The 26705-nt window shown below is 38.6% G+C and overlaps 2 protein-coding genes across 2 annotated transcripts in view; one reads left to right on the forward strand and one right to left on the reverse strand.

Annotated features, from left to right (window-relative positions):
• TMA16 (translation machinery associated 16 homolog) overlaps positions 1-14685 on the reverse strand; it is a 28339-nt gene extending 13654 nt beyond the window's left edge. Inside the window, exons 1-2 of the mRNA XM_047855327.1 lie at positions 14574-14685; positions 976-1088 (exon numbers count right to left, since the gene is read on the reverse strand). Coding sequence (XP_047711283.1) covers positions 976-1088; positions 14574-14576 — 116 coding nt within the window. The 5' untranslated portion in view covers positions 14577-14685. The remainder of the gene's footprint in view (positions 1-975; positions 1089-14573) is intronic.
• Positions 14686-22978: 8293 nt separating this feature from the next.
• On the forward strand, positions 22979-25633 carry TKTL2 (transketolase like 2). Its single transcript, XM_047856374.1, has one exon. It carries the CDS (start codon positions 23032-23034, stop codon positions 24907-24909), a length of 1878 nt encoding a protein of 625 aa, XP_047712330.1. The 5' UTR covers positions 22979-23031; the 3' UTR covers positions 24910-25633.
• The last annotated feature ends 1072 nt before the right edge of the window (positions 25634-26705 follow it).

Consider the following 26705-nt stretch of genomic DNA (forward strand, 5'->3'; position numbering starts at 1 on the left):
AGCACTTGTCTATTCTCTTCCAGAAAACTTCTAGCCAAATCACTGTGGAACAGTTAACATTTATTAAATAAGCCTTTAGGTCTTGGGTAAGGAATTAATACATAACAATGAACATGCTGGCTTCTGTCAGCGAGTGTGGAAATGTATCTACCATTTATTAAAATGGTAAGGCCATTTGGGGCGCCTGGGTGGCGCAGTCAGTTAAGCGTCCGACTTCAGCCAGGTCACGATCTCGCGGTCCGGGAGTTCGAGCCCCGCGTCAGGCTCTGGGCTGATGGCTCAGAGCCTGGAGCCTGTTTCCGATTCTGTGTCTCCCTCTCTCTCTGCCCCTCCCCCGTTCATGCTCTGTCTCTCTCTGTCCCAAAAATAAATAAACGTTGAAAAAAAAAAAAATTTTTAAATGGTAAGGCCATTTAAAAATAGCCAAAATGATGACTTTTGTGTAACTTCATTTTAAATTATTTATTTGTTTCTACAGCAGTTCCTGGGGACGCTTACAGGCCAAAGATGGAGGGTAGGGGCGACTTGGCAAATTATAAAATGTAGGCTGCTGAGGAGAGAAGGGAGACTAAGGGAAAGGAAATGGAAAAGAAAGGGCATTACATATGCATTCTGTATTCCTAAGAAGAAAATTTTCCTATGAATTGTTCACATCAAGAATACAAACCAACTTCCAAAATGGCATACGGACCTATGAAAATCTACTTTTCCATAAAAGCAGAGAATACTAACAAAACTTGTTGAAATCAACTTTTTCAGAGTATGAAAATTAAACAAAGGCTTGCAAGAATCCAAGGAGTATTCTCAAGAAAAATAAGCCTAGTCTCAGTTAGAAAAGAACAACAAATCTGTTTTTTCAGTGCATAGAACATACTTAACATTTATTAAAGAAAGAACAAGGGAATATTGATGAAAGATAAAAGTATAAATGAGCTTTACACCAATGCATAATATAAATGATAAAAAGATACTCACTTTTCCTTTTTTTCTTGTTTGTGGGCTTCTCTTGTAATTTGAGCTGCTTTTCTACTATATGGATGGATGACCTTTTTTTCCCGTCCTACAAGTTTTCCCTTTAGGGCTTTAGGCTACAATGTAGGAAAACATATTACACACATAGTCAGATATATAAGTGATTTCTGTCCAAAAAAAATTTTTTTGAAAGTAATATAACAGAAGTATTGTAAGCCAGAAAGACTATAAAAAAAGGTGCTGAAAGTGTCAATAAACCCAGCTCCTCAACTGTTCCATCTTCAAAGTATATAAGAAAATCCAGATAGTGAGGAGAAACAGTTAAACACCTGTGTTACAGTTAAGAAAGTTAAGGAGGTAGAAGGAACATAAGATGTTCATGGGAGACTGACTGTAGAAGTTGTTCATGGAACAAAGTGGGCACTGAATCAAGCAAAATCATAGTTGGATTCATAGAAAAAGAGGAATAGAGGAAATAATAGAAGCCATTTCAAAATCAGCACATCAAAAAGAACAAATTACTTTCCCATTCAAACCTTATGCCAGTTTAACTAGGTCACAATTCATTCAGTCCACTGAACTAGACATGTCAGTAATTCTTTATTCCCACATAATTCTCCATCTTATCATACCTGTTACCATTTTGGAGTTGGCTTCCTATAACAACAGAAGCCCAAAATAATAATGGTGTATGTAACCCAACAAAGTTTGGTTCTCTCATGTAAAAAGTAGGAGCTGGAGACTCCACTCCACAAAGTCCTCAGAGATCCAGGCTCCTTCCATCTTGTCATCTACTATCCTTAGGCCCCTATATATTCACACAGTTCAAGATGACTTAATACCAAGTCTAAATTCCAGACAGTGAAAAGTAGAAAAGAAAATCAAAAGACATATCCCTTTCCTTTAAAAGCAAGATCTCGGAAGCTGCAGTCTTCTGTTTATACCCCACTGACCAAAATTTAATTGGTGGCTTATATAAAGGTGAGTAGTAAATATAGTTGTTATTCTCAGGAAGAAAAAAAAAAAAACAAAACATGATTACAATAGAAAAAGAGCCTATTTGGGGACAGTTGACAGTCTCTAATATACCGAAGCCCGGAAAAGGTCAAGTGTTCCTAGAATCTTCTCTTCAAAACTATTGTCATTGCCTTAAATCAGCCTCGTGATCTTTCATGATTAGGGTGGCCTTTAGATTCTCACTGCTAGTTCTTTTTTCGTGGAAGTCATACAGCTTATTTTTCTACAACATCAATCTAGTAAAGTCCCTCCCCCTGCTAACAAACTCACAGTTAGGTCCCAAGTCCTTAATGTGGAAAACAATCTACCCCCACCCTAATTCTCCAGCATTATTTCTCATGCTTCAAAACATCCTTCACCCCATTCTTACTGAACTTCTCCCCCATTCCCAGAATACACCTTGCTGTTTCATAACTTTTGGAAGCTGCACTTGTTACCTCTGCCTGCAAAATCTTTTCCTTTCTGTTCTTTCATAAATTACAACTCAAAGTTTTCACTTGTAAAACTTTTTGCAGAATTAATTAAAATGACCACCAATTCCTCATTCACACATGTATTCTTTCCTTCAACAAATACTGAAATACACAACAAATATTTACTGCTCACTTCTTGATAAACCTAAGCAGCGAAGATAGCTCCAACTGTGAAACCCAGAATGGCATGGGAAGGTTGTTACAGGTATAGGAGAATAAGGTGAAACCATCATAAAACAGTACAAACATGCTTTATTTTATTGTGCTTCACAGATATTGTGAGGGTTTTGATTTGTTTACAAACTGAAGGTTTGTGGCAAACTTGCATGAATTAAGCAAGTCTATTATTGACATTTTTCTATCAGCATTTGCTCACTTCATGTCTCGATGTCACAATTTCGGTAATTCTTGCAATATTTCAAACTTTATCATCATATTTGTTATGGTGATCTGTGATCAGTAATCTTTAAAGTTACTCTTGTAATTGTTTTTGGGGCACCATGAATATGCCTATATAAAACAGCAAACATGAATTGTGTGTGTTGACTGTTCTCACTCACCAACCATTCCCCTATCTTTCTCCTTCTCTTCAGGTCTATTTCCTGAGACACAACAATACAGAAATTAGGCCAATGACTAGCCCCACAATGGCTGCTAAGTGTTCACGTGAAAGGAAAAGTCATGCATCTCCCACTTTAAATCAAAAGCTAGAAACAATTAAGCTTGGTGAAGAAGGCGTGTCCAAAGCTGAGACAGGCCAAAAACCCAGGCCTCTTGTGCCAGTTAGCCAAGTTGTGAATGCAAAGGAAAAATTCTTGAAGGAAGTTAAAAGTGCTACTCCAGTGAGCACACAAATGATAATAAAGCAAAACAGCCTTAATGCTGAGAAACAGAAAGTTTTCAGTGGTCTGGAGAGATCAAACCAGCCACATTTCCTTGAGCCAGAGCCAAAGCCAAATCCGGAGAAAGTCCCACCTCTCTTCAATACTACGAAGACCGAGAGAGGTGAGGAAGCCGGGGAAGAAAAGTTTAAATTGGCAAAGGTTGGTTCATGAGGTCTAAGGAAAGAAGCTATCTCCATAACATTAAAGTGTGAAGTAAAGCAGCGAGTGATGTAGAACCTGCAGCAGTTATCCAGAAGATCTAGGTAAGATAATTAACGAAGGTGGCTACGCTAAACAAAATTTGTGTAGACTTTTAATGTACACAAAGCAGCCCTCTACTGGAAGATGCCATCTAGGACTTTCACAGCTAGAAAGAAGTCAATGCCTGGCCTCAAAGCTTCAAAATACAGACTGCCTCTCTCGTTAGGAGTTAATGCAGCTGGTAACTTTAAGCTGAAGTCAATGCTCAGTTACCATTTCCAAAATCCTAGGGCCCTTAAGAATTATGGGCCCTCTACTCTGCCTATGCTTTATAAATGGAACCATGAAGTTTGGTTGATAGCACGTCTGTTTACAACATGGTTTACTGAATATTTTAAGCCCAAGGTTGAGACCTATTCCTAAGAAAAAAAGATTCATTTAAAAATGGCTACTCATTGACAATGCACCTGGTTGCCCAAGAGCTCTGATGGAGACAATGAGATTGTTGTTTTCATGCCTGCTAACACAGCATCCATTCTATGGCTCATGAATCATGGAGTGATTTTGACATTCAAGTCTAATTATTTAAGAAATACATTTTATAAGGCTATAACTGCCATAGTGATTCCTCTGATGAATGTGGGCAAAATACTGAAAGCCTTCAGAAAAGGATTCACCATTCTAGATACCATGAAGAACATTCATGATTCATGGGAAGAGGTCAAAATATAACATGAATAGGAATTTGGAAGAAGTTGATTCCAACCCTCTTGAACGACTTCAAGGGGTTCAAGACTTCAGTGGAAGCAAGTGCAGATGTGGTGGAAACAGCAAGAGAACAGAATTAGAAGCGAAACCTCAAGATATGACTGAATTGCTGCAATCTCATAATAAAACTTGAATGGTTAAGGAGCTGCTCCTTACAGATGAACAAAGAGAGATGGAATCTACTTTTGGTAAAGACACTGTGAAGACTGTTGATATGGCAGCAAAGGATTCAGAATATTACACCAACTTAGTTGACAAAGCAGTGGCAGGGAACGGGATGACTGACTACAATTCTGAAAAAGTTCTACTGCGGGTAAAACGCTATCAAACAGCACTGCACACTACAGAGAAAATGTTCATGAAAGGAAGAGTCAATTGACGTGGCAAACTTCATTACTGTCTTACGTTAAGAAATTGTTACAGCCACCCCAACCTTCAGCAACTTCTAGCCTGATAAGTCAGCAGCCTGATTGAGGCAAAAACCCCACTAGCAAAAGAAAAAAACAAAAACAAAAACGAAAACAAAACAAAACAAAAAAACAATTTGCTGAAAGGTCAGATGATGGTTAGCATTTTTTAGCAATAAAGTATTTTTGTAATTAAGGTATTTACACTTTCTTAGACATATGCTATTACACACTTAATAGACTACAGTATAGTGTAAATATAACTTTTCTATGTACTGGCAAACCAAAAAAAATCATTTGACTCGCTTTATTGCTACATCCGTTTTACTTGGACAGTCTGGAACTGAATCTGCAGCATCTCTAAGGTATGCCTGCACATGCATTCTTTTGTTTTACTCTCTGCATATATACGTGGGGTGGGGGTGGGAGTACAAAAAAGGTGTGGTAAGGATTTTTTGTACATGAACTTTACACACACGAAACAATAAAAAAACATGTCAGAACTCATGGTAGGTTGCCTCTGGGATGTCTCCCAATGAATTCCACCTCCTGATATCATGCCCAGGTGTAATCTCCACCCCCTAGAGCGTGGACCTCATGACTCACTTAACGAATAACATTTGGCAAATGGATGATCTATCAATCGTGAGATTAGGTTTTGTAACGACTCTGGCTTCCATCTGGCCTATTCTCTCTTTTGCTCTCTCACTAGGCTTGCTCTGATGGAAACCAACTGTCATGTCAAAGATTCGCTCTGAGGCTGCTAAAACTTAACTGAAGTTACAGAGCTGTGTGTTAACACTGTTTCAGCAATATGTCCAATTCTATAAAAAAAACTTCCTTTAAAGATTTAATAAAAAACTTTCTTTAGAACAAGAAATGATTTGATATCCTTGGAGTATGAATATGTCCTCAGAGCTTTAGAAGTCTCAGTTAAAGAACCTCTAAGACTTAGTACAAAGAAGACACAAAAATTGAACTTATATTCTGATTCACCTGTAGTTTGCAATTCCTTCTATTATTCATGAAAAGCTTGCCTCAAGGCAGGATATGAATGTATAAGGCACAGAAATATGTACAATATAGCTTGTTCAATTTTAAAACATTTTCGTATTTTTCAGTATATTAGTATAAAAAAGAAATATTCAACAGGGAAAAACTGAAATAAAACCCTATCAACAAAATGTTAATCTATTAAACAGTCTATTCAAACTAAATATCCCTTAACTAAAAAGCAATTAATCTCTAACCTTTGGAGGTTCTCCAAATTTATTTGTAAAGCATCTGATGATTCATAGACTAGTACACAATGTGAACAAAAAACAAATCTGGGGGTGGAGGAAAGAGTTTAAGGTGTATTTGCTACAGAAGATTAACAGTTATGTTTTAACTTTGAAAGATACAGCAAAATAGTATTTCTTTTCATAAACATAACTAAGGCACTGTTTTGAATAACTATGCTTATTTTTGTGTGTGTGTTTGTTTTTTTGAGAGAGAGAAGCAGAGAGAAAGGGAGACAGAGGATTCAAAGCAGAATCTGTGCTGACAGCAGAGAGCCTGATGCCGGGCTCAATCCCACAAACCGTGAGATCATGATCTGACTGAAGTCAGACATTTAACCAACTGAGCCACCCAGGAGCCTCTAACTATGCTTACTTTGAAGTTTCTGGCACCACGAAAATATGCCAGTCATAAAATTAGTTATCAAAAGTGTCTCCTTCCTACAATCTTTGGTGATTACTTAAGAAAATTCATTCTAAATTAATCTTTGGATTCATAATTGAGTAACAGAAGAAAACACATAGTTTATTCAAACACAGAAACAGAAAGAGGTATTTCAGGGGCAATAAGCTTCAAATATTCCTGTTAAAATCATAAATAACAAAAAGGATGGGGCACCTGGGTGGCTCAGTCAATTAAGCGTCTGACTCTTGATTTCAGCACAGGTCATGATCTCACAGTCATGAGATTGAGCCCTGTGTGGAGCCTGCTTGAGATTCTTTCCCTCTCCCTTCCTCTGCCCCTAACCCACTTGCGCACGTGTGCACTCTCTCTTTCAAAAAATAAAGAAAAATATATAAAAAGGAACTTTTCCTAAAAGACCATTAAAGTCATCATAGAATTCAAGCTAACTAGAGGCAGAAAATGCCATTTAGATTACTCAGTGTAACTAGACACCTATATCAAATACTAAGTCCTTCGATACCAGTGACAAGATGAAAATGAGATGACTTCACTAAGAAAAGCCGCTTTGTTGATTAGTAAATCTACCATGAAGAAATTCAGTGCACTTTCCTTGCTTTACAGATAAACATAACCCCAATGATGGACAACTGGTTATGGCTTCCAGTAGGAACTTAAGTGATTCTGCACATAATCCTTTCTAAACCCACCCACTTCCCAAGGACCATTTCAAATTCAAGTTTACTTCCTCCTTGAAACGACCCAAGAATAATCATTTGGACCTTAGAACCTTTCTCTTTTGGTAGCATTTGCCACATAGCAGCACCTAGTATCATACTGCATTTACCAGTCATTTAACATTTACAAAATCATTTATATTTGTGTTTTATCTTCTCAACAGTGGCTTCTTAAAGACTGCAAATGTGTCCTCTCAGTTTGAAAATAATACTTTGAAAGTAAAAGAAAAAAAAAAAGTAGGATGCTGCCCCAAGTAAACATATGCTGAGCACCCAATGTACATTAAACTACTGTGAATTAAAAACATGAAAAATAGTCCTTAAAAGTGTGAATTATCTCATATAAAAATAATTTTTAATAGCCCCCAAACAATACTTTTCTTAACATTAAGAATATCTTAATAATTCTCTAACACAGACTTCAATTTTTTTCATGCAAAATTCTACCATCAAGCTCAACTTCTTTTGTTACCATAGAATCCAAGCTCAACTAGAGACAGAAATGCCATTTAGACTGTTCAGTGTAACTAGAAACCTAGAAAAATGACCATTCCACCAAACACACTTAGGGTACATAAAGGCATACAAATACTTAAAACAAAAAGTATAAGACTAAAGCCATACCTACCACCACTCACAAACATCCAGTCAGAATTAACCTTTTTCCCACATTCCCTGCTACTACTCTTTACACTTCTACCTTGTACTAGATTAATTTTTTTAAAAATCCCTGAGCATATATTACCATGTACTAGGATAGGAACTAAGGCTCCAGGATCAAAAACAGACACAACTTGCCCTCATGGAGCTTACAATCTAGCTGTCTCATGAATAACTATATACTTCAGTTAAGTCCAGAAAACGGTCAGGAAGTATAAGATCCTGAGTGAAACCATATAAAAAGTGGACCTAATTTTTGAACATCAGGAAAAGCCTCCCTGAAGAAGTAACTTGAGACTTTTTTTTTTTTTTTAAAGCTGACACAAGTTGCTTGTATAAAGAATAGTTTGGAATGAGGTAAAGGAGTAAGACTACCACTGGTAGTGTTGCGGTCGTTAAGAAGAGCTGACAGTCGAGTAGCCTAAGCATGGTAACAGTGAGGGTATGAAAAAAAAACAGCAAGGTTTGAAGAAATGTATCTTGAGGCACAATGATACAGGACTCGAATACGGAGGGCGAGGGAAAAGGAAGAGTTAAGTATGCCTCCCCAGGTTTGCAACATAAGCAACTACATGGTCAGAATTACCGTTTACCGTTAAGATAGGAATGGAACGTGGAGACAAGGGGCCTCAAGAATTCACTGTTAATTAGTTCAAGAGGCCCAGGAGACAGCTGAGTACAGGAGAGATAAATACAAGTCTGGCACTTAGGAAAAAAAGATCTCGGCTAAAGATATAAATTTGGAATGACTTGGGGACATAGGTGGCACTTTAAGCCACTGGAGATAGTAAGATTCCCTCAGTCAAAGAGTAAGAGGAGAAAACAGCCTAGATCTAAGCTCAGATGAAATACATGTATTTGATGAGAACCTACAAGGTAATGGACATTTACAAAATCATTAAGAAAAAGATCAACAACACAAATAAAAACAGGAAAAAGAACACAAACAAGTCACAGAAAGATAAATACAAATGTTATTAAAGTTTTGAAAGGATATGTGGTCTACCTTAAAAGAAATGTAAATTAAAACTTCAACGAAATGGAATTTTTAACATATAAGACTGGATGTTTTAAATTTCTTAGCACTGCATTAGTGAGGATGTGGGTGAGTTAGTGGTCTCATAAATAAGCAGTCTCATAAATAAGTAAGTATTCTCCTCCTGGAATGCAACTTGATAGTTCTTATCATTATTAAAAATTGCACGTGTCTTTTGACCAAGACATTCTATTTCTATTAATTTAGTCTAGAGGTATATATCTACACATGTAGCAAAAACAAGAATAATCAATGCAGCAGTGTTTGCAGTAGGAAAAGAAAGAATGGAAACAGGTTAAGTGTCCATCAGAGACCTGGTTAAGAAAATTAGATAAAAGCAAACAATGGGTTATTAGCTATAAAAAGCAAGAGGGAGAACTATATGTACTTACACAGGTCTCCAAAAGTTGAGTAAGACAAAACAAGCAAGGGGCGTAAGACTGTGTCTAATATAGTATTCATATAAAAAGGAGGAGTAGAGACATATACATATGCTGGTGCATGTATATAAAATGTCTGAATGGGTATCTAAGAAAATGGTAACAGGCATTCCTCAAGTGAACTGAGGCATTAGATAACAGAGTTGGAAGAAGACTTACTTTTTGCAGGAGGAAGAATAATGATCTCCCTCCCAAAGATGTTAATGCCCTCATCCATAGACTTGCAAATCATTTACCATATATGACAAAAGGGACTTTGAAAATGTGATCAAAGATCTTGAGAGAGGGAATTTATCCCTGATTCCCTATAAACAAGGGCCCTTCTAGGAAGGAGGAAGAATCATTATCAAGGGAAGGGGTTGTGGCCTTTCTTGGAGAAGCAGGTTAAGATGTGACACTGATGGCTTTGAAGATGAAGGAAGGAGCCAAGAACCAAGGAATGTAGGTGACCTCTAAAAACTGGAAAAAGCAAGGAAACAGATTCTTCACTACAGCCTCTTGAAGAAAGTCCTATCAACACCTTGATTTTAGCAGAACAATAAGACTCACTTTTGGACTTCTGATTCCAGAAATTTAACAATAAATGAATCTGCATTGTTTTAAGCCATTAAATTTGTATTAATTTTTCACAGCAGTAATAAAAACTTAATACACTTTTCAAGGACAACAATTTTTTTTAAGTTTATTTAATTTGAGAGAAGGGGAGAGAGAGAATCCCAAGCAGGCTCCACACGTCAGCACAGAGCCTGACATGGGGCTTGAACTCACAAACCGTTAGATCACGACCTGAGCAGAAATCAAGAGTCAGATGCTTAACTGACTCAGTCACCCTGGAGCCCCACTGCTGTCTGATTTTTTTAAACCATGCATATGTAATACTGTTTCAAAAAGAAACAGGTTCATTAACATTTTTCGTTACTTTTACTAATTTTCAGGAGCAAGTTTTCACTAGCAAGTAATCTAAGATTTAGGCATATAAACAGACACATACACCAATGGAACAGAACTGAGAGTACAGAAATATACTTATGCATATATGGCCAAGAGTACTCAAGGGCAAAAAGACAGTCTCCAACAAATGGTGTTGTGAAAACTGTATATTCACATGCAAAAGAAAGAAATGGAACCCCTACATTACACTACTCAAAAAAATTACCTCAAAATAGATTACATTTTTTTTAATTTATTTTTTGGGAGAATGCAAGTGGGGGACGGGCAAAGAGAGGGGGACAGAGGATCCGAAGCGAGCTCTTCACTGACAGGTTGACAGCAGCAAACATGATGCAGGGCTCAAAAAACTCATGAACCAAGAGATCAAAGTCAGATGCTCAACTGACTGAGCCATCCAGATGCCCCAAAATGGATTAAACATTTAAATGTAACGCCTGAAACCATGTAACTCCTACAAGGAAACACAGGGGGAAAGCTCCTTGACAGTGAACTTGGCAATATTTTTTGTGTCTGACATGAAAGCTCAATCAACAAAAGCAAAAATAAACAAAAGGGACTACATCAAACTAAAAGGCACAGAAACAGAAATGATCAACAAAAATTAAAAGGAAACCTAGAGTATGGGAGAAAATATTTGTAAACTGTATAAGTTAATATCCAAAATATATATGAAACTCATACAGGGGCACCTGGGTGACTCAGTCCATTAAGGGCCCAACTCTTGATTTCGCCTCACGTCATGATCTCACAGTTCATAGGATCGAGCCCATCATCAGGCTCTGCACTGACAGCATGGAGCTTGCTTGGGATTCTCTCTCTCCCTCTCTCTCTCTGCCCCTTCCTGGTGTACACACACTGTCTCTCCGTCTCTCTCAAAATAAATAAGTAAACCTTAAAAGAAAAAATAAGTAAATTCATATAATTCAGTAGGAAAAAGAAAACCCCACAATCAGATTTAAAAATGGGCAGAGGACGTTTTTCCAAAGATACACAAATGGCCAACAGGGACTTGAAAAGGTGCTCAACGTCACTAATCATCAGGGAAATGGACATCAAAACCCCAATAAAATATCATTCCACATGTGTTAGAATGGTTGTTATCAAAAAGACAAGAGATAATAAGTGGTGGAAAAGATGTGGAGAAAAGGGAAAACTTGCACACTGTTGGTAGGAATGAAAACGGATACAGCCACTATAGAAAATAGCAGAGAGGCTCCTCAAAAAATTAAAAATACAACTACCATATGATCCAGCAATCCTACTTTTGGGTATTTTTCCAAGGAAATTAAATCACTATTTTGAAGAGGTATCTGCACCTCTATTGACTGCAGCCTTATTTATCATAGCCAAGCCACTGGAACAACCTAAGTCTGTCAGCAAATGAATGAAGAAAATGCGGTGTGTGTGTGTGTGTGTGTGTGTGTGTGTGTGTGTATACATATATGTACATATACATATACGATGGAATTATCAATCAGCCATAAAAAGGAAATCCTGCCATTTGTGACAATATCCTGCCATTTGTGAAACTTCAAAGCACTATGCCGACAGCTAAGTCAGGGAGAAAAAGACAAATACTGTATGATCTTACATATATGTGGAATCCAAAAAAAACAAACCTCATAGAAACAGAAAGCAGATTGGTGGTTGCCAGGGGCTGAGGTTGGGGGAAATGTATGAAGGTGGTCAATGGGTATAAACTTCCAGTTACAAGATGAGTAAGTTCTTGAGATCAAACATACAGCATGGTTACTATCGCTAACAATACTGTATTGTGCACTTGAAAGTTGCTTAAAGAGTAAATCTTAAAAGTTGTAGCTATGTGATATGTTGTGTTAACTAAATTTATTGTGGTAGTTATTTCACAGTATATATCAAATCATAACACTGTACATCTTAAACTTATACAATGTTATAAATCAATTATATCTCAATGCACCTGGAAAAAAAAAAAGTTACCAAGATTTAGTAAGCTGATTTGTTGCTATAGCCTACATTTATAGGTGAGTCCAAAAGTACACAATTCGTGTCGTTAAGGAATATGTACGTAGTCACTAACAGTTAAGGCCCACAGTAATATGTAAAGATAAATCAAGAAGGGTAACAGCATACTTTTAAATGTTTTATAATCTAGCTAGGGAGAAAAACAAGCATGCTTTTAAACTTTATAACAGGTTTATATAAAAAGGAATATACCTATGAGTGTCTTCTGTATAGTATACACCAAACTAGTAACTTTTAGTATGCTAAAACTTTTTTAAAACACAGAATTAAGAAGTGTTGTGTGGGATCAATTAGTTGAAAAAGACTGTTCATGTTAGTTGAATTAAGTTTTGACATAAGAAAAAGATACGAATTTGTAAAGCTCCAGGACAGGTTCAAAATAAGAAAAAAATGAACAAAGTAACTAAAGTGGACTACAAGCTCTACTGCTATCATCTACTACTATTACTAAAGTTAATTATAACAACTAAACTACATTTACTAAGTGCCAGACATTGGGCTAAGTGGCTTACATTTAATTTTCACAACAACTCTTATGAAGTAGTTACTATGATTATTCCAATTTAATAGATGGGGCAACTGAGACTTAGAAGGATTAAGTAATTTCGCCAAGATCAAAATTTAGCAAAGCAAGTGCCAAACTCAGTCATCTGGTACTCCATAACCCACATTCCAAGCTGTACTGAAAGAAGTTTAGAGTAACTGATATAAAAAGATGGAGGGACGCCTAGTTGGCTCAGTTGGTTAAGCGAACCCACCTGGGTTCAGGTCATGATCTCACGGTTCACGGGTTCCAGACCTATGTTGGGCTCTGTGAGGACAGCTCAGAGCCTGGAGCCTGCTTTGGATTCTGTGTCTCCCACTTTCCCTGCCCCTCCCCCACCTGCACTCTGTCTCTCTGTCTCTCTCAAAAACTAATAAAACATTAAAACAAATTTTCTTTAAAGAGGGAAAACCTCCAATGACAAGCTGACTTTAAACTCAAGAAAGGACACAGCACAGCCACTGGTGATATACCAGAAAAATGAAAAGGCAGGGAATATGCCCATGAAAGCAGATTTATATGCCATTCTTTTGATTCATATGACAAGGCAATATCCTCCTACCATACAGCCTGATAAAACTGAAATTCTCAGAGTCAAGGACAACTATAGTCAAATGCCAACCAACCCCCAATCACTCACACACCATCATATCATCAGTGCTTTAACATTCCACTCTGAAATGGAAAGGCTATGAAAGAAAATTATAAAGAGTTGGTGCACAGAGGCGAAAAGACTAAATTTATGCAAATACAAACGTGTATAATCTAAAGCAAATAGACCATACAGATGTGAAAGACAAAAATGACATGCATACAATGAAAAAAAGAACATAGGACAAGACATTGTGGCCAAAGTATCCTGACTTTTCATCAGATTATAAACTGTTTAATGCTGTTGTTTTTATTAAAAACTGGTCAAAAAGGCATATTTATAAAGCATTTTCCTATTCAAGAATTACTCTACTGAACAGAAGTTAAAAAAGAAAAGGCAAGAAGAAACAACAGTTTTGGAATACAACGAACGTTAAGTGGTAACTATAAAGAAAAGGGAATTATAAATACAAAATTTAAATACCGTTTACCTGAGGGGCTCCTGAAGGTTGGTTACAGGTTCAAGTAAAAGAAACATACAGGCTTTCAGAAGTTTTATTTCTTAAACTAGATAATGAATAAACCAGAGTTTTTTATATTGCTAATCTTTATACTTCACTATGTTAATGTGAACATTCTTTTGCATCTACTCAATTTTTAGTAAAAACAACAGAACAGTTCGAGATTCCTGGTGGGACGGGGGAGGGGGTACGGGTGCAGGGGGGCACGGGGCGGGGGATGGAAACAGGATTTGCGGAGCAAGGACGTCACTCAAGGGCGCGAATGGACGCCAAGAAGAGGAGATTGAGCCTAACTAAATAGTCTAGACCAGCAAGAAGTGGCACAAGTGTGTGGAGGCAACACTTTCTCAAGTTTTGCTTACCTTCCCCCCCATCCATGCTCCCGCCCCCCACATTTTGGCAAGACAATGTGTAAACGTGAGTCTTTTCCCTTCCCTCGAGGGGGCAGGGCGCTCTATGAACACTTCGGAACCCAGAAGTTAAACTTTAAAGCCCAGACCCTGGGCCGGGCACCTGCCTCGGGGCTGCCCAGCCCAGCACCCCCTACCCGGGTGTACTGGGTAATAAAACCACTTAGCCACTTCCCCTCTCCCGGTTTTCCAAGACTGCCCCCTTCCCTCCCGCCTGCCTGACGGGAGTCTTCCAGAGAGCCAAGCGGGTTCAGGGGAGCGGGAGGGGGCCCACCATGGTGACGTCCTCACGGCCCCGGAGAACCTCCGCAGCCCAGACCCGGGAAACCTCACCAACAGTCGCAGCAGAGAAAAACTCCAGCTTAAACACACGTGGTTGCCGGAGAAGACTGGGGCGGAACCGACCGGAAAGGGAGGGGCAAGTACGGCTCTCTAAAACTTCCCGGGGAACCAACACCAAGTCTTTTTATCCCGTGTTGGACTTTTCAGCCCTGGACCCGCCGACAGCCGGCCTGAGTGTTTGCGAGGAGCAGTGGGAGGGAGTTTGGGGCGGGGCGGGGAAACCTGGTCCGGCGCCCAGTGTGAGGCCTGGCATTTGAGCTGGGCTCGCCAATGCTGGAAGCTGCTGGCTAGCGGCGTCCCAGGCCCGAGCGCGGATCTCGGACAACATCTGCCCGGATGGCTCGGGTCATGATCTCATGGTTCTTGCGTTCGAGCCCTGCATCGGGATCTGTGCTGACAGCTCAGAGCCTGAAGCCTGCTTTGGCATCTGTGTCTCCCTCTGTCTCTGTTCCTTGCCTGTTCGTGCTCTGTATCTCTCTCTCTCTCAAAAATAAATAAAACATTTTTTAAAAGTTAAAAAAGAATAATAAATTTGATACATTCCTGCAGGATTACTCAAAAATAATTAGAAAAGATATAATTAACCAATATCAGAATTAAAACAAGGTAACATTACTTCAGATCATGCAAGCATAAGAGGATATTATGACCAAAAATCTTAAATAAAATGGACATATTCTTATAAAAAAAGATATAACCTATCAAAATGGATGCAGAGGAATAAAAAACGTGAATAGTCCCATTATCATTTTTAAAAATGCTTACTCACATAACTTCCCACATTAAAACTAAAGGCTCAGATTTTTTAGATTTTATAACTATATGCAAATAGGGATAGAACAGCACTTCCTTAACCTGATAAAAATGTGGATTAGTACTAGCGATAGTGGACATCATTGTCTTACTCCTGATCTCAAGAGAAAGCTTTGTTTAACCATTTTGGAAAACCCCTTTGGCAGTAGCTAAAAAGTTGAAATGTGTACCTCCTCTAATCCAGCATTGTCATTCCCAAATGCATGTACTAGGAACTCTGGCATACATATCTCAGGATATATATACAAACTTTTCATAGCGGTATTGCTCATAATAGCCCAAACTGGAAAAAAAAAAACAAAACTTAATTGTTCATTAACAAAAGGACAGAAAAGTAGACAGTGGTAAATTCCATATAGCAAATGAAATGAACAAACTACCACTATGCTTAAACATGGATAAGTGTTTAATCATAGTGTAAAAAATAAAGATAAAATGGTGCATACAGTAAAATTCCACTTATAAAATCAAAAAACAGACAAAATGAGCTACACTCCAGTTTTCATAGATACTCTCATAAGTGGCCAGTGATGTTTCGTACCCTCAGTGGTGGTTATCTTGATGTTTGCTTTATAATTTTTCTTTACGTGTCACATTTATGTTTCATCCACATGTATGTTTGTAAGCTATACGTTCACTGCAAGAGGTGTTAAAAGACATTTTAGGCATAAATATATTACTCCATCATCTTTTGAATCCATTATTACTGTTAAGAAGTCTCATGTTGGTCTAATTTTTGTTCCTTTGTGAGTGGCTTTCTTTTCTGTATGGGATCTTTTAATAATTTTTGTTGACTGTGCTCTGCAATTTCACTATAGTGTATCAAGGTATTGGTATTTCTTTGTGTATCTTGGTACTCTATGGCCCTTTCAATTTCCTTTTGGGATGTGTTATCTGAATATTGATATTCTCCAGATCCTTTAGCCTTCTTTTATATCTTCTATTTCTTTTTTTTTTTAATTTTTTTTTAACATTTATTTATTTTTGAGACAGAGAGAGACAGAGCATGAACGGGGGAGGGGCAGAGAGAGAGGGAGACACAGAATCGGAAGCAGGCTCCAGGCTCTGAGCCATCAGCCCAGAGCCCGACGCGGGGCTCAAACTCAAGGTCCGCGAGATCGTGACCTGGCTGAAGTCGGACGCTCAACCGACTGAGCCACCCAGGCGCCCCTATATCTTCTATTTCTTTATTACTTTCTGTTGCCCGTGGGTGAGTTCCTAATTTGGTCTTTCAGTTTACTATTTTCTTCTTTGCTAATCATCCTGCTATTTAGTCCATCTGCTGACCTCTTCATTTCAACTCTTATTTTTAACATATATCATATATAATGTATCTAACGTGTGTGTGTGTGTGTGTATACATATAATTTTTAAAGTAATTTCTTATCCTTTTGATTTGTCACCATATTCTTCCTCAACTCTTTTGAATATATATTGTGGTCATTTAAAAATATTGGTTCATCCGTTCCAATTACTGTGCTTAATGTGGCATGTGTTGTTCAATTTAATTTTTTTTTATTTTTTTGATGTTTATTCTTTAGAGAGAGAGAGAACGAGTGGGTGAGGGGCAGAGAGAGAAGGAGACACAGAATCTGAAGCAGGCTCCAGGCTCTCAGCTGTCAGCACAGAGCCCGACACGCGGCTCGAACTCAGGAGCCGTGAGATCATGGCCTAAGCCAAAGTTGGACGCTTAACCTACTGAGCCACCCAAGCGCCCCAAATTTAATTATTTTTTAAATTCTTTTCTAGCACCTGTACTCCTCAGGTATGTCTTTTTCTTGAACCTGTGGCATCACATTTCACTGATGGAATCAGCTCTCCTATCCTGTAATGTGTATTGGGGAAGTGCTGAAAGTCATATTCTTAAATGAGTCCTTCTTGGAAACTTTGAGAACAAGGAGGGTCAAATCTCAGAAGAGAGAGTTCCAGGGACAGCAGAACCTTTGCTGACAGGAGCACAGGAGGTGTGAAGGTGCGAAGGCATTGGCGTTCCTGCACCCGCTTTCATCAGCTCCTTACATTAGCTGGGCTCTGTCTTCTCTGCCAGTGCCTCACACTGTCGGGAGGCCAGTGATGTTCCACATTAGAAGGTGAAGTAAGAGAGACAGGAGCTAAAATTACAAGCTCTCCAGATCCTCCCCCAGCTGCCACAGATGTCCTCTTCACGGGCGACTGCTGTGTTCTCTGCCCGCCTCCCACCTCATCACTAGCTAGTTCCCATCCTCCGTGAGGATTTTCACAGTTGTGATTTTACTTCCAACTGCCAATTCCTTCCTGTTTCTGCTGTTTTTCAGGGTTGATTTAGGAGTAGGCCTATGCTATTTTATGATTTTATCCTACTTATTTTTAGAAGTACTGATTATATTAGCAAAATTAGCCTTTTGTTACATATGATGTAATTTTTCTCTTGACCTGTTTGTGACAATGTTTGCTGGAGAGAAATTATAAAATGTCTTTCAAAAGGGAGTTAGTTGTTATGTAAATGGTTTAAAGATGGCCCCTGTATAAAGGGCCTTTTTGTTTTTACCTTTACAGCAGGCTGGGACCTGGTAACTCAAAAGCCTGATGGTGCCAAACTTAAATTTTAATGCATCCAATTGTATGACACATGGTTCCCCAAAGGGAGATTTTTAGCCATTTAGAGACTCCTTGCTTTGCATACCCAAGCATCACCCAACATCTGTTAGCCATAGGTAAGATAAATCCTGGAGCTGTAAAGACCCCAAGGTACCCTGTCCTTAGAGTTCTTGGACTTACAGTCTTCCCACATGCTGGTGATTGACACTAGACACTCCCAGACACTCCTTTTCCAAATCCTTCCTCTAAGCCTCCTGTCCCCACCTCTGGGTAGGAATCTTAAACTCCAAAGTCTTCTGGGGTCAGAGTGGTAATGTCGCTGTAATAGAGAGTGGTGCAGTTTGGGCTATAGTTATCTGGAGATTATCTGCCCCATACAAGGGGCATATAAAATACCGGCCAGAGGCTACGAACAAGTAACTGGAGTGAGACTTACCCTCCAACCATAAACAACTAGCAAACTAGACAAACTATACAAACTTGCATAGACTGGAAAACAGACAGCCCAGAACTGTCATCCCTAAAGAAGAGAAACGAGTGAACCATATCATCTTCCTGAAGGCCCTTTCCAGACAGTGTTACAGGGAAGGCTATCTTACACAGAGCAAGGCAATTTGTGGAGGTAAGGGAAGAGAGACTGGAGCTCCAGAGGGCTGAATTGGCTAGAATTTTGGGGGGAGTATGCTAACAACAAGGAAAATGCCTGGAGAAAGACCTCCAGCCATCTTCAAAGGTGTGTCTTTGCATAAGGTAGATTTCCAAAATGCCAGGAAAGTGACAACTTGAGAGCAATAAATCAAATAGTTCCCAGAGATCACATAAGGCTGAGATACATCTGAGTCTTGACCAACTGGGGTGGGGAGTCCATGTTGGCACTCAGGGCATTCAGTGGAGAACCCCCAGAGAGGCTAGGGTTTTGTGGGAAATAAACTAACACCAGAGTGAAGCATATTCTGTATCGATCTGCCTTAACAAACTTAAAATTCTTAAGATTACCAGGCTTCCTGATAGAACGAGCTCCAACACTCTTTGAAAGACGTTAACAAAGTAAAATCTAGCCCTGCAAAATAATGTCCACCATTTAAAAATAATAAATTATTAGCTATTTCAAAAAGCAGAACAGAAAAAAAAATCAGTCACAAAAGCAGATTAAAAAGACAGAGATAATAGACTTAGGGAAGCACTTTATTTTTCCCCAACTTTACTGAGACATAATTGACCAAATTGTATAAGTTTAAGGTATACAATGTAATAATTTAATACGCGGTATATAATGTGAAATGATTACCACAGTAAGGTTAGGATTTACTTTCCTAACTATGTTATTGCCTGCTCCCTCCCCCCCCAAATAAGAACTCTATAAACTATGGGAAAAGCATCATAGGCAAAAATACCACCAACCATTTTTTTCAAAACAATAATTCAAGCAAGGAGAGCACCAAGAATCTTATTGCCTTAACACAAGTAACTTTTCCTCACTTGCTCTGGTGGTCAGCCTACTAAACTAACGAGATTCAAACAATGGAAGAAAAAAAGATGAAGTCAGCATGTGTGCCTTTCTTTTATATAATTCCATTTTGACAAAATTCAACAGTTCAGATAAGACATCAGTGAAACATCAATGTTTCTAACCTCTAAATAATAAATAACTCACTCTCACGTAACAAGAATGTGTATGTTCACAAATCACTGTAGAGTTCCGAAGTCATCACTATGTTTGTTTTATTTTCTCTACTGCAGGCTGGTAGAAATTCTACTTACCAGTTCCTGCTATTTTAACGTTCCCTCCATAGCTATTTGTATGAGTGATCCTCCTAGGCTTTATCTTCATTTGAAGTGCACGCTACAACAAATACTTTTCCATGCCATGAGAAAAGAGTCATAGCAGAAAATTTAAGCAAATGTAAAATGATACATTTTATTTACGTTTAACACACTTGGAATCAGGGGTCAAAACCTGCAGCCTGAAGATACATTTTTTCGGTTTCCATGCTTTTTTTGTCCAACAACACGTTCACAATGTTTTTTTCAAATTTCAGTGTCTTCAGGTGGGCTTATATTCTCCAGTTTGTCATAAACCACTCCAATCTTCTTACTCTATATCCAACATTCATGTACTATTCACGGTACCTCCTGGCCCATGAGGCACTTGGGTTTGCCAATCTCTACTTTGTGTGAATAAGCCAAAATTAATAAATAATTTCTTCCTATTTCAGAAGACTTTTGACTATCTTCCAAAATGACCTCTAAAATGAGCGATGGACTTTTTCCAAGACAACTGAATTTTTAACATGTTGGCTTAAAATTTTTGGCAGAACTTTTGTCAGTAATAGCCACTTCTAAATGGAGAAAAGAGAATGTGGTATCATTGCTTTGATTTATTTGACTAAATTGTGTTCACAGCCACATTGGGTGATTTTTGCATAATCAAATTGTTCATACTTCCTACTTATATTGCTATTTTCAGTTGTATATTTTTAAATATATTTTGAAAGATTATAATGCTTAAAGAAAATATTAATTTATATATAACTTTTCAGACTTCCTTTTTAAAAATCTCACAATCCTTTAAAATATTTTACAGATAATTTATAAAATATTATTTTCTATGTTGTGTAAAAATCCACACAACCTCACTGAATAACAAGGGGAAATTCACTATCTATGGTATTAAATCTCCAAAACCACATTCTTTTCTTAACAAAACTGACCTATACTAATGTTAACAACTTTCTATTTAATACTTTGAGAAATAGTTGTGCAATATTTTTAAATGAATGGAAACATTGAGGAACTTGAAAAGAAATGTTGAGTAGTTCCTACATCTCTCATGTTTTCTTCGTGTGAGCGCTGCCTCATAGACCATTTTTATGCTATGTTGTTTACCAATTGTTTGGATTTATTAGAGCTCTCCTCAACCAAAATAATGGTGAGCTACCGTTGTTTGTATTAATTGCTTTCCTGTCTGACCTTAGCAGTGTGCTGTTATGATGCTGTGAAAACTTTTTGTCTCTAATTCCCATATTGCTCTCAGCCCTAATCAAAGCTGTTTTTATTTTCTCTTCCTTTATTTGTCTAAAAAAGATAAACAAACACTAATTTGCAAAGAGCATGGGGAGTGATGAATCCAAGATGACCTTAAGGACTTTTCCAACTCCAACATTCCTTCAGCAGATCTTAAGATCTAGTTAATGTCATACTATATGGTTTACTCTAATAGGTACCCTTAAAATTTTAAATGATAGAATTAGTTCAAATGGCAAATAATATTTAAAGTGTTTATCTGAGAAGGGCGCCTGGGTGGCTCAGTCCGTTAGCATCCGACTTCAATTCAGATGATGGTCTCACGGTTTGTGAGTTCAAGTCCCTTGTAGGGCACTGTGCTGACATCTCAGAGCCTGGAGGCTGCTTTGGAGTCTGTATCTCCCTCTCTCTGCCCCTCCCCTGCTCGTGCTCTCTCTCTCTCTCTCTCTCTCTCTCTCTCTCTCTCTCAAAATAAACATTTAAAAACAAAAATAAATAAATAAATAAATAAATAAATAAATAAATAAATAAATAAAATGTTTAGCTGAGATATAATGTAAGAGATATATGAAGAGTAGCAAGACTGCCCTGAATTAGTTGTTTACAACCTAGGTGAGTATTGAAATGATCTGGGGAGCTTTTAAGATTACTGATATCTCTACCTATCACCCAGAAATTCTGATTTAATTTGTTTGAAATGCAGCCTGGACATGAGATTTTTAAAAAACTCTCCAGATGATTCAAAACTAAAACCAATATTAAGAACCACTAGTGTTAAAGTCTATTTGCAGTTTATCTGTTCTTAACTAAGACTAAACATTAGCATCAACAGGTGCATTTAAAAATATACAGCTTCCCAGACTCTATTCCCACACATTCAAATTACTCAATTTGGGATGGAACCAGGGTATTGTTTTGTTGTTGTTGTTCCCTATATCATGATTTTGATATGGAGTCAATGCTAAATACTATTGCTCAAGAATCAAGATAGTTACCATGGCAGCATGAAAAGGGATATAATGTCGTATTTTTGTTTTTCTGATGACACAGAATGACCCTCACCTGCTAGAAGAGCTCAGTGTCACAAATTTAGCTTTATAATTAATGTAAGTAAATTAGTTTTATATTAAAAATTACTCAAAGTGGGGCGCCTGGGTAGCTCAGTCAGTTAAGCCAGGGACTGATTTCCTCTCAGGTCGTGATTTCACCATGTGTGAGTTCAACTACCCCATCGCGCTCCACGCTAACAGTGAGGAGGATTCTCTCTCTCCCTTTCTGTTCTTCCACTGTTTGTGCTATCTTTCAAAATAAATAAATAAACTTAAAAAACAATTACTCATGGTAACTGTTATAGCATTTTAGGGTATACTGGGAAAATTGTGGTACTAGATACTCTGCCACTGAGTGGTTTTAAATTTGTTCTTCCTGCAACTTTTGTCCAAATAAGTCATTGTACTTCTCTGAGTCAGCGACAGAATTTTCAGTTGTTCTGAGAAAGTCTTTGTTGGCATAGTGTTACCATATTGGCTATACTGAAAGCGACTTTGGGTCATTTCTATTAATACCCAGCTGTGAAGCAGTGGACAAATCTTGGATATACGCAGAATGCATTAAAAGAAAAGCGCAACCTCATAAATTTCTCCATATAACACATAGAAATGAGAATGATCCCTTTTGAATTTATATCAGGAGGAAAGGTATAAATAAATTTAATTATTTTTAATAATGTTGAACATTAAGTGACACAATTAAAATAAAAATACATTCCATTGAGTGCAGAAGGACAGGGCCGTGCGCGGAAGAAGAAAGGTGCACAGCGACCCTGAGTCTCCGACAAAGCCTCTCCTCCCGTGGCTCTTGCCGTTGGCGGAGCTCACTTCCTGGAGTAGGCGGGGCCAGGGGCGGCGGTCACGTGACATAACGGTGAGGGGTGCGCAGGCAGCGTTTGCCCTGAGCCGACAGGTGAGCTTACCGTCATGGCCAACGACTGCAAGCCTGATGGGAACACCGTGCAGGTGCTGCGGGACGTGGCCAACCGCCTGCGAATCCATTCCATCAGGGCCACATGTGCCTCCGGCTCCGGCCACCCCACTTCATGTTGCAGTGCAGCCGAGATCATGTCCGTGCTCTTCTTCCACACCATGAGGTATAAACAGACAGACCCAGGACATCCTGATAACGACCGATTCATCCTCTCGAAGGGCCATGCTGCTCCAATCCTCTATGCCGCTTGGGCAGAGGTGGGCAACATCAGCGAATCTGACTTGCTGAGCTTGAGGAAAATTCACAGTGACTTGGAGGGACATCCCACCCCAAGAGTGCTGTTTGTTGATGTGGCAACAGGATCACTTGGGCAAGGATTAGGTGCCGCGTGTGGAATGGCTTATACTGGCAAGTACTTCGACAAGGCCAGCTACCGGGTGTTCTGCCTCATAGGTGATGGCGAATCCTCAGAAGGCTCTGTCTGGGAGGCTTTGGCCTTTGCTTCTCACTACAGTTTAGACAATCTCGTGGCAGTCTTCGACGTGAACCGCTTAGGACAAAGTGGAGCCACGCCTCTTGAGCACTGCACAGACATCTATCAGAATCGCTGTGAAGTCTTTGGGTGGAATACTTACCTAGTGGATGGCCATGATGTGGAGGCATTATGCCAAGCATTTTGGCAAGCGGCTCAAGTGAAGAACAAGCCCACTGCCATAGTTGCAAAGACCTTCAAGGGCCGGGGTATTCCAGATATTGAGGATGCAGAAAATTGGCATGGAAAGCCGATGCCAAAAGAAAGAGTAGATACAATCATCAAATTAATTGAGAGTCAGATACAGACCAACAGGAATCTCATACCAAAACCTCCCATTGAAGACTCACCTCAAATCAGCATCAGCAATATAAAAATGACCTGTCTGCCTGAATATATAGTTGGTGACACGATAGCTACTAGGAAAGCATGTGGTTTGGCTTTGGCAAAACTGGGCCATGCAAATGAAAGAGTTATTGTCCTGGATGGTGACACAAAAAACGCCACCTTTTCTGAGATATTCAATAAAGAGCACCCTGAGCATTTTATTGAGTGTTTTATTGCTGAGCAAAACATGGTGAGTGTGGCACTAGGCTGTGCCACACGTGGTCGAACCATTGCTTTTGTTAGTACCTTTGCTGCCTTTTTGGCCAGAGCATTCGATCAGATAAGGATGGGAGCCATATCTCAAACCAATATCAATCTTATTGGTTCCCACTGTGGGGTATCCATTGGTGACGATGGACCCTCCCAGGTGGCCCTGGAGGATCTAGCCATGTTCCGAAGTATTCCCAACTGTACCGTTTTCTATCCAAGTGATGCCATCTCAACAGAGTATGCTGTTTATCTGGCTGCCAATACCAAAGGAATGTGCTTCATTCGGACCAGCCAACCAGAAACTGCAGTTATTTATACACCACAAGAAAATTTTGAGATTGGGCAGGCCAAGGTCATCCGCCAGAGTGTCAATGACAAAGTCACAGTTATTGGAGCTGGAGTTACTCTGCATGAAGCCTTAGCAGCTGCTGACAGTCTTTCTCAACAAGGTATTTCTATCCGTGTCATTGACCCATTTACCATTAAACCCCTGGATGCTGCCAACATCATCTCCAATGCAAGAGCTACAGGTGGCCGGGTTATCACCGTGGAGGATCACTACCGGGAAGGTGGCATTGGAGAAGCTGTATGTGCAGCTGTCTCTAGAGAGCCTGACATCCTTGTTCATCAGCTGGCAGTGTCAGAAGTGCCTCAAAGTGGAAAACCTGGTGAATTGCTGGATAAGTTTGGTATCAGTGCCAGACACATCATAGCAGCTGTGAAAAATACTTTAATGAACTAAAATAGCTCATTTCTTAGAGTTAGTCTGTTGGCTGGCTTTGCTTTGATCTTAAAACACGGCATCTTTATATTACATTCATGATTGTTGTTACTAAACCATCATTTATATCTATGCCATTGTGGTTTTTTTAAGAGAGAGACATTAAACTGTCACTGTGTATACAGATGTTGCTCTTATTTTTTAATCATTAAAGTAGCTTATAACATTTTGGGTAACAGGAATAGCAAACAAAACAACCACCTCAAACAAAGTTTTCTGGAAGACTACAAATAACTGCACTGAGAATCAACATAGAGGTAATAGTTTTGCAAATGTATGTAATTTCCTTGTAAGTAAAAAAAAAAAAAATTTAATTGTACACTTCAATAGTCCAGGTTCTGAGGCAAGTTCCAGCTTTCATGGAATGCTATTGTACCTGCAGCTTCCTGGATAATGTTTGACTGCAATTGCCTTAAAATTTCCTCTGATGTCTGCCTCATCTCTCCTCTACCATTTAGAAGCTGTTGAGCAGCACTAAACGTGTATATGATGTACTGGACGGCATGTGGTGACTGTTCCATAAAGAGATGAAAGCATAACTAGTTTTCGTTTGTGTCCTACACTGTTCTGTGAGGTTTTAGAAATGTTTCCTTTTGTCAGTGACCAAACCAGACTGCTAACTTGATTATACTCATGTAAGGATACTGACATCAATGTAATAAAGCATTGAAAAACCATCAGCTTTATTTAGTTTGTGCCATGCATGTATGATTTGGCTTCTCCTTGATATTTTGTCTAAATCAGAAGCAGAAAGAGGCGTGTCCCCCCACGGAAATCCTGGAAAAAGGTCCAAGCTCTAGGTAAATCACTAGAGAATAATGTGTGGGCAGAAAAACATCTCTGAAGCAGGCTCCTTACTTTTAGCTGTGAAAACATAAATTATTTGGCTGGAATATAAGAAAAAAGTGCCAATCAGATAAACTGAAGGGAAACCTGAGGTCCAAAACTAAACATAAAATTACTCCGGTATATCAGATTAATTCTGTATTTTTATTTCTTTCATTAAGTGCCCTTATTAAGTTCCTTGGAGGCATCACCAATTTGTGTCAGGAATTGTTCTAGAAGGTATGGTAGAGATAAAAAAAAATACTAACCTAGGAAGCAGAGAGATCTGGGGCTGCTCATTTTACTAGTGCCTTTTTTCTTTGATCGTGTTCTAGTTTCTTCTTTTGAAAATTGATTGTGATAATTACTCTATTTCATAAGATTTAAAAATTACTTTGTACAAATAAAAAGTTGCTATAGGACCACTGCGGAAATTTAGAAACTACAAATAAGGAAAAAAAAATTCCCTCACTTATCACCAAAACCCAAATCCATTTCATTGCACTTCTCATCTGGGATCTATAACTGAATCTTCCATATAGTCATTCCCATATAGTAACATCAATCAAATATTACATATATCTATGAGTGGGGTACTGAATAATAGTCTCCATCCCTAATTTTTTCAAAGTTTAGGGATAACACTGATGCAGACACACAACAAAATAAATTGCTAATGCAAAATTACTTGTTATAATTTGCACATACTGGGAAGGAGCTTCAGCTTTTAGGGCTTAAACATAACTGTGATCAAAAATGATCTGTTTCCAACCCTACATGCATAAACACACCTTTAAAAATGACAATAGATCAGGGGTTTTTGTGGATTTTTTGCTTTTTTTTGGTTTGGTTTTGTTTTGTTTTATAATGATTAATGGGATCTTTGAGACTACCAGAAATATTTTTTTATAGGAAGGCAGGGAAACCTTTAT

This window comes from Prionailurus viverrinus, chromosome B1 (assembly GCF_022837055.1).
Source record: "Prionailurus viverrinus isolate Anna chromosome B1, UM_Priviv_1.0, whole genome shotgun sequence".
Taxonomy (NCBI): Eukaryota; Metazoa; Chordata; class Mammalia; order Carnivora; family Felidae; genus Prionailurus; species Prionailurus viverrinus.